Below are 9,481 nucleotides of genomic sequence, written 5' to 3' on the forward strand. Positions count from 1 at the left end.
ACCTCCTCCATGAGGATGATATCTCATTCTCTAACATAAGCCTCCATACATACACTCTTCCCATCAAGATGTTTCTCCATCCAGGAAAAACTATCTCCTCATACACCATAGTTGTCAATAGCGACCATAGCGGTCACTATAGCGAATAGCGTAGCGCATAGGTATAGAGTCGCTATTGAGTGTTTAGCAATAAATAGCGAGGTAAATAGCAACATTAGGTTTTTTTCCTCCTTTTAAGGGATAAATCAGAATAAAATCGATAAGGGTTGAAGTTTTGAACGTTTTAGCTAGTTTAGTGGCTTGTTTCCTTATTTATTGATTATAAATTTATAATAACTATAATAGTTGAACATAATAAATATTTTTTATTTTTTTATGCGTATCGCTAAATACGAAATAGCGTTCGCTATTTGATCGCTATCGCTACATAGCATATAGGTAGCTCGTCGCTATTTACTGCTATTCGCTATCGATAACTATGTCATACACATCGATGTAACATGACTGTCGGAATCCTTGAGACGGTTCTAACAGTTTTGTCGATGGCACCTAAGAATCAAGTCAAAAATATGCTAACGACACCTACACTAGATCGGACACAAACCCGATAGCCCGATTCCATGTCACATTAGTGGGTATTATAATTACTTGCACTTAGCATAAAGAATCCAATATTACCAAAATGTGTAAGGAACTTTGTTTTTTTACCATATTTCGTACACATTTGACCAGTAAGCTTGTTTGAAGTGTTCATTACCAGTCAGATTACCCTATTTTGTACACGTCAAACAAGTTCAATGGTCAAACGTGTATGAAAAAAACATGGTTACCTACACGTGTACAAAGACCAAAGTTCGTTACCTTTCTAGGTCATTACCCATTTTTTAATGCCCAACCATTCATGCATAAGAAAGCCTTTTACAACTAATTCGTGTCTAATTACATGGTCTGAACTGAATGCCTTGAACAATAAGCCCTTTAAGCGACTGGTCAATGGGAAAGTTGACTGAAAGTTTTACAAAACTCGAGGGAGTTTGTGTAAGTTGTTCATCTATTTGTACCTCCATCCAACCATCTTTCCTTTGTTGTGGAAGGCCTTTTATTTTGGGTCTATTCAATGGATTGTGAGTATTTTCATAAGCCTTTCGTCTAATGATTAGAGTTTGAGGACTAATCAAATAGATATATCGTGATGTTGATAATGACTGACTAGTCATCCACACTTTCAAAGGAGGCTCAAATCCAGAATGGTTTTCTTGTAATTTGTAAATAAGGTAAGCTCCATAACATGTTTCAGATGACAATATATTGGACGTATTGCAACGTATAGTAAAGCTCCAAGTAGGATCAAAAGCCACTTCTTCAAATCTGCAAAAAGACATTGCGTAATTTTATAGAAATGCTAAGTTTTATTGAAAGTTTAAACTATCTCAGGACCCTTGAGGTATTTATCTGTTAATTACCCGTATGCAAAACATAGAGAATTGGGCCATGTCTACCAAAAATAAGTTAGCTTACGATAATTTATTGCTTGGTAAAACCACAAAAATAGCTTATAAACTAGCTTCAGATGGTTTATAAGCTATCATAACTTATAAGTAGCTTATCATAGCTTATAAGGTAGCTTTTTGATAAGTTAGCTTGAGATAGTTTACTGATAAGCTAGCTTATAAGCAAAGGCCGTGTTTGGCGTGCCATAGCTCGATGATAAGCTAGAATCGGAGTTTTTTTTTTTTTTTTTAATTTTTTTTTCCAAATATACCCCTTAATTAATTATAGAAACACATTCTTTTAAATGTTATTTTATTTCTTTCAGTTAGCTTTTCAACTAGTTTTATCAAACATTATTTTTTATCAGCTAGTTTTTTATTTAAGAGCTAGCTTTTTCAGCTAGTACGCCAAACATAGCCTAAAAGTTGGTTTTTTAGTTAGCGCGCCAAACGGGGCATTAGTTACAAGATAAAGGACTGGGAGTGGTAGAAGAGAAAAGAACCTTGATTCGGGTAAATATCTCCAACTCCACTTTTTTCTTTTCAAAGCCACATTTGCTGGTAGCATAATGCATTTATTTCCATCTTTGTCGAGAGAAAACCACTGACATTTATTAATATCTATGTAAGTACTTGTTTGAGAATTCTGTAGTTTTCCACAACAACTATATATAATATATGTACATATTTGCAACACGTGATAGGGAAATAGCAAATTTACCTCTTCGCCTTGGATCTGGATAAGGAACCCTTTGCAAAGAATAGAATAAAGTTCCTTCTTTGTTGTCCAATGCAACTTATCTTTTGACCACTTGATTATGGTTTCATAATCACTAGGTAATTTTTCTTTCCAATATGCATCTGAATGAGACATGTCCTCCTGCATGTCTACCTCCCTCTCATCCTCTAATTCTTGATGTTCTAGAATTTGTTGGCTTACTATTTCCACGGGCTCAAACTCAATGCCTTCTACTAACAACTTATTCCAACATTTGAACGTAATTTCAAGATCAACATATCTATTGTCGCTAGTAAACTGATACAATTCGGCTGTCAACCATCCATCTTCTCTCGTATCTGCTAAGTACAAACTAGAAGATTCTGTTTCCCCAGCCATTGTGTACTCGAGGTGTGAATTGGTAGAATCAGAGTCATATAAACAGAACACAAGGTTAACTGCGTATGTGATATGTGGAGACAAATATTGTGTTTTGACATGTATTTTGAAATCCAAACAAATTTGTGTATTCATGTAGTCTGTAAATCTGCAACAAAGGTGCAAAGAATAACATAAAACTCTATAGTCACTAATAAAAAGGATGGGGGCAACTTACCTTGATTTTTCCTTAGCATAAAATTCAATATACTGTGGTGCAACGGTAATTGGATAGAAACACTCTGCTGCGGATATCATTTCACAATGCTCTCCATTCTTATTTAACCAAAACCACTGTCCATTAAAAATTAAAAAAAAAAAAAAAAAAACTCATGTTAGAGTAGAGACCTTCTTTGTTTTACATCTTATATACGTGGATTTTAGTATTGTGATTGTGATTGAAATGTGGTTAAGTAGAAAGTCATTTAATTAGTTACATCATCATTCTTTGTGGCAAATGCATTGTATATTTTGCAAGAATTGTTTTGTGAAATTCCTTGAATTAAAACTACAATTAAGCTATACATATAATTACCGTTTTGCCCTGGTTAAGGAAGATTCCTTCAGAGAGAAGAATTTTTATTTCCTCTTCGGATCTGTATGCTAGAGAAGGGACCTCAGTCTTACACATCTCTTTTGTTTTTTTAAACTGTGCTGACTTACGCACCTCTTCATAGTTCATTTGTGGTTTGGCCTCTTCAAAATTCTCTTGAAACCGAAGCGCAATATTAAGTTCTTCCACAACACGATACATCTCTGGTCGTTTTTCACGGGATTTCTTCAAACATTGATAGGCAATGGATGAATATGTTTCCAATGACCTTGGATCCATCTTTTCCTTCATATCTTCAAAGACAATCTTATCCAATTTCTTTTGTTTGTAGCTCTTTTTCCACATACGCACGAAACTCTTGAAATTACCATTGGTATTTTCAAAGCATAGCTTCCCACACAATACCTCAAACATGACCACACCAAAAGAGTAGACATCAGACTCTTTTGTTACGACACTTGTCTCCATGTACATCGGATCTACATACCAGAAGGTACCCGCAACATTGGAGATAAGAAATGTATGTTGCTGATTTGCAGGGCCTAATTTCGAGAGTCCCATGTCAGAAATTTTTGCATTCCAATTCTCATCGAGTAAAATGTTGGAGCTTTTTATATCACGATGGAGAACTCTTTCTTGTGTCTCCTTGGGATCATGAAGGTAGCACAATCCTGTTGCAGCCCCAATACATATAATGAGACGTTGTCTCCATGTGAGATTAGTACTACTTAGATAGTGATCAAGGCTTCCATGAGAAGCATATTCGTACACAAGGATCTTTTCACCATCTTCATTGCAAAATCCCATGAGAGAGATGAGATTTTCATGTGTGTAGCGCGAAAGCAGCAAGATCTCTTTCAAGAACTCGGGGTCACCTTGCCCATACTTGCGATCTAGACGCTTAATTGCAACCTTGGTTATATGCTCCTTCTCCTTAGAGTTAGAGAGTACTCCTTCATACACTTTCCCAAATCCACCTTTTCCGATAAGTTTGCTGTCATCAAAGGTGTTGGTGGCTGACTTTATCTCTTCAAGTCGGATTGCAAGATGTTGAAACTCGTTGAGGAAGGACTCCATTATTATTTTGATCAAACAGATACTAAGATGTTCAAACACCTCCTAACTACAGATTTAACAACAGCAAGAAGATTATTAATCTCAATTTCTTGGAGAAGAGTTTAATTATAGAGAACCAACACCAGAATCGAGAATAGAGAAAACGATTACCAAACTTTAACAGAAGAACATGAATGAAATACAAATAAAGTGAAAGCAGAAAATATCTAAGTTTCGAAAAGTAATCCAGATTACCAGATATAAGCTGCATTCCTGACTCCTTGCAGACTGGTCCTCCAAGTTCCAAAATTATATCCTTTACTCCCTCAACTTAGTAACCACTTCAGGAAAACTACATCAGTATTTTCAGAATCAGTCGCTTATCAACAAATTCTGCACAAAACAAGTCAAGCTAGGCACACCTTATCCTTTTTTTAAATAAGATTGCATAGTACTGAAATATTCACACATTTCAACAAAATGCACATATAACGTTGTCCACGTTTTTCATACAACACCCTTTTGGTATCAATATTCATTCAAGACTTTATATAATTACATTGTAATAAAGCAACATAATATTGATGAAAAGATTTTTCAATTTCAATCACACAATTATACTTGTTTTTGTGAATAACTCAACATAGTGTTCTACCTACATCTTCAAGTTTATGGAATTTGTGATGCAAATCTATCACAACAACTCTCATACAATCAACGAACTCAGGGTTAACCACAAAGTTATACACAAAAGATAATAGTCATCCACATTTAATAGTAACTTGATCTTTCCTCCTTGCCACCTCGTGGGGGACACCGTCAAAATTATAATTAAAGAATGACAGTAATAATCGAGGGTTAATGTCATAAAATGGCCTCCAATAATCGTCAATTGGCTCTTCATATCACTAATCTTTTTAATTGTACTTTGTGGGGTAACAAATTATTTTTGGTATTTCTATTAACCATCATAGTGGATTTGAACTGGGTTAAACTGGTTTCAAATCCTATGTAGCGATGCAGCGGAAAATTAGAAAGCATCAAACGAATGAACAGCAGCGTATTTTTGGAGAACCTTCATCATCATTGGATTTTACTTCCTATAAAGTAAACAGGAATAAATTGACCAAATGCAAACCCATTCCAAGATCTTTCTGGTAAAGGGCATTAGACTTTGGTATTCTACCCAATTATAGCAATTTATTTTCAGTTTCTTTCTTTCTAAGGCATTATAGTTTGTAAATCTACCAAAATAGAGTATTTCGGTTTCAGTTACTTTATTATTAAAATCTAGGGGTTCAAGTTTCACAATTCAAATAATGATTGTGAATATGCAAATATAATTCTGTCTTTTGTGAGAACTGAAGGCGACACTGTTAGCCGAGGAACAATTTTTTGTAAAGATAAAAGAACCAAATAAAATGGTTTTGGTCCTGTTTACTTTTTTCCAGATTAATCAAGTGCTATAAAATGCAGCAAATACCTTTATATTATAGAATCATATTTTTTAAGTTTTTATTACTAAGCATTATACTTTAGAAAATCTAATTATAGCATTGTATTTTCAAATGAAATGAAAGTAAGATATTATAATGCACATATAAAGGAAGGTATGATGCTATGAATGAAATTAACATTTATGAAATTTAGATGCCATTTCATGCACTTAGCCCAAAAATATATATTAGCACAAACAAAATCACAATTTACCTTTGCAATGGTGGTTTTCCTATTACTGACAACTCTTCCATAAATAATATCACTTTCTACCTTATCACTGTAAGATTCCGACTGGTTAGTATGTATGTTTGATTATGTAATAGGAAAAAATGATTTATTCAAAAGCAAAAATAAATACATTTCTTTTCCAAATACGTTACATTTTAATTAATCATATGATTAAGAAACTGCACATTTACTCTACAACCCATAAAGGAATATACATTGTTACTAACTTTGTTAAGCTCTATTTTGGAGCTATGTCAATAGATCCCCTTTTTAATTTCATCATATTTGGTTAATATGTAAGCTCTATTAAAAGTACGTTCACTACAATAGAAATAAACCTAAAGAATGGAACATGTGATTGCTTTGTGATTGCCAAGTCAAGTGCAGGTAGACGGTGCCGAAATAAATTTGTGATTGCTTTGTGTGTTGTGATGATGACGAGGGGGGAGGGGGGGAGGACAAACCATGGAACATGTCAGAACATAGGGACATAAACATTGATAATGCTTCCAAATCCCGTAAAGAACATTGTATCAGAATCAGAACACTTGGACAAATGAGACACCAAAGCCCGTCGGAAATAGACTCATTAAACCTAATGTATGTAACAAACAACTCGTAGGAGGACATTTTGGTCTTTATGGGATTACAATATAGAAACATTTGTAGTAATATGGTGTAGTTAATGACCAAAATCACATCATCAAAGCTTCAAAGGAGCTAAAATCACACCTCTTGCAAGAGCAAAAAACCAAAATAACGGTTATGTCTATATGTTCAAAGAATCTGTATTGTATATAACTTAGTAAGCCTTTTGCTGAGTCGTCGGAAACACCACATTTTATGCCACATGACATGTTTAATATGGTGCTATTTGCGAAAAATAGCTTGTGGTAAGGGGTCGTTCTCTCACGTGCCGTTCAATTGGAAATGACTCCTAATTGGGTTGTGGTTACGTCTTATGTATGTTTGTTTATTGCAGCGTTTGATATTTCAGTTGCCATTTTTTGGTGTATAAAAGAGGTGTCCTGGATAATTAGTTCAATGACCGATTTGTTTATGCTAATTTATCTGTATAGTTGTTGAGTTGTGAATTTTCTTATTAATGTGTTATTTTGTGTCAGAATTAAACAACATTGTTAATTGAGGTATCTACTCTTTGTTGCTTAATTTTCCATTGTTTGTTTGTTAATTGAGGTATTTACTCTTTGTTTCTTTACTTTGTATTGTTTGTTTGATTATGACAAGGAAGTGTCTTTTGTTCTGATGAGAGTAGCAATAGGGAAGTTCAATAGATTTCTCAAACTATGAAATGTCTTTGTCCTTGTCTGTTATAATCTTTCCCGATTGAAAATGGTTAATGATAAATAGGAAATAGTTGAAAATAATTATGTCGCTTTAAAATTTTTGAGTGTTTGTTGTCGGTGGTGTGGTGTGATTTTTTAAACGCTTTATGTTAATAATTGTTCAACAAGTATCATATGTTGCAAACTATTTTCCATGACTGTTAGACACCGCACATTATTATTACGTATAACTTTACCATTCCAAGAGGTCGACAAACCTTTCTATTATCATTTATTCGGTTTTGATGTGTACATTTACCCATTAGCGGACCACCTTATAGGGCTTGGCCTCCCTGCTTTTAGGTGTCCTTATACCAATACTTAGATAATCTGATAATCAAGTTGAAAAAAAAAGGTTTTAGAATGCATCTTTGCGCCGACTCCACCCCCCCCCCCCCCCCCCCCCCCCCCCCCGATTTCTAGATGATGTGAACATAAACCAGTAACAAATTTTGAGAAGATCTCTAACGAAATCAAAACCAACCTTGAACTTTGTTTCTTTAGGATTAAATCTATAAAAACCCACGATCTAATGACAATCACAACAATTTAACACAAGTTTAAGTTTAAGAAACTAAAGAGTGTAAGCCTAAAATCCAAACTTTATTTTGGCTGTCGGAAAATTATTTGTCGTAACTTACCGAAAGAACGTCACCTGTTAACATCGTTGATGTCTTGTACCCCTTTCTGTACGATCTCTCTCCTCTTTGACAGTCGCCAGAGACTCGCTGTTGACCGTTCAAACTTGACCTCCAACGTGCAATTAAATGCTCTTCGCTGGTCTAGTCCCCGTTCTCACTTGTCAGATATGTAGCTTTGTTTCTCTCTTTTTGAGTTGCTTTCTTTTTCTTTATATCTATATTCATTGCTTTTATTGACTTTTTGAGTTGCTTTCTTTTTCTTTATATCTATATTCATTCCTTTTATTGTTTTTCTCCACTAGACACTAGCAACAACAATAGCCAATAAAGTATAAATTGTGACCAGTGATTATGATTACACACTACACACAATTATGATGATATGTGATGATCATAACAGATGGTATATATTAAATTGATATAAAAGTATATACATATATATTTTACTTTATATTTATTAGTTTATATCAATGAAATTATTGACGAATGTTATATGTTATATGTTGAATAAATGTAAATGATATATATATATATATATATATATATATATATATATATATATATATATATATATATATATATATATATATAGGTTTGGGTTCTATGGAAAACAAAAAACCCTAAAAATCATAAAAATACATAAAAAATACATAGAGATCACAATTTTTTTTACTTTTTATTCTATAAAACCACACCTTTTTATATAAATTTGCTGAATTGTTTTTGAAAAAAAAAAAACCAAAAAAACCAAAAAAATAAAAAACAACAAAAAATAAATAAAATCCCGATTTCTTAATTTTTTTCAGCGACTTTATAAAAAAAAGCTACGATTGTTAAGAATATAAAGTCAAAAAAAAAAAAAGATTTGTGATCTCTAAGTATTTTTTTATGCATTTTTATTAATTTTAGGGTTTTTTTGTTTTCAATATATATATATATATATATATATATATATATATATATATATATATATATATATATATATATATGAAGTGGTTCAAATGAGAACCTAAAAAAATGAAGTACCCTAGGAATCGTTTTTTAAAATGTTTTTTTAAAGGTATTTTGGATAAATCTAACATTTATATTGTATTAAGTATATTTTCATTTCTTAGTTTATAAACTATTTGACACTTGTTGTCGGACCACCATCGTATCATTGTCGGACCGACGCCGGACTAAAATTAAATTCAATAGCATTTTTTGTTCGTATTCACAACTTAATATAACAAACATTATAACTCTCATTTATTTGGTAATATTTTTATTTTTCTAGCTAAAAAATAAAAAAATTTAGTAAAAAAATAGAATTATGCCTTAAAAAAATCAATTTTCTTTTTTCTAAATTATAGATTTCTTAAAAAGATTCTTATAATAAAGTATAATATTAATATATTATATATATTTTATACTTTCATATATAATGTAATTTTAGTTTTTAGGTTGTTGATCAATGGTAAAAGAAATTTAGATTGGTTGGGATGATTAGTTATATTATATAAAAAAAATTA

General features: G+C 32.4%; 1 protein-coding gene across 4 annotated transcripts; it reads right to left on the reverse strand.

The window, feature by feature from the left end:
* Positions 1-687: 687 nt before the first annotated feature.
* On the reverse strand, positions 688-8,152 carry LOC145053062 (uncharacterized). Of its 4 annotated transcripts, none has more exons than XM_079001031.1 (7): positions 7,985-8,152; positions 4,511-4,607; positions 3,182-4,322; positions 2,825-2,940; positions 2,212-2,755; positions 1,994-2,094; positions 688-1,368 (listed from the first exon to the last, which is right to left on the reverse strand). In XM_079001031.1, exons 3-7 carry the CDS (start codon positions 4,274-4,276, stop codon positions 936-938), a joined length of 2,289 nt encoding a protein of 762 aa, XP_078857157.1. In that variant the 5' UTR covers positions 4,277-4,322; positions 4,511-4,607; positions 7,985-8,152; the 3' UTR covers positions 688-935. The 4 variants fall into 4 exon arrangements, with proteins under 4 accessions (XP_078857157.1, XP_078857156.1, XP_078857158.1 ...); XM_079001030.1 differs by having other exon boundaries at positions 7,971-8,152; XM_079001032.1 differs by lacking the exon at positions 7,985-8,152 and adding an exon at positions 5,966-7,632.
* Between the last annotated feature and the right edge of the window lie 1,329 nt (positions 8,153-9,481).

This window comes from Lactuca serriola, chromosome 5 (genome assembly GCF_051521515.1).
Source record: "Lactuca serriola cultivar US96UC23 chromosome 5, Lser_US96UC23_V15, whole genome shotgun sequence".
In the NCBI taxonomy this organism is placed as follows: domain Eukaryota; kingdom Viridiplantae; phylum Streptophyta; class Magnoliopsida; order Asterales; family Asteraceae; genus Lactuca; species Lactuca serriola.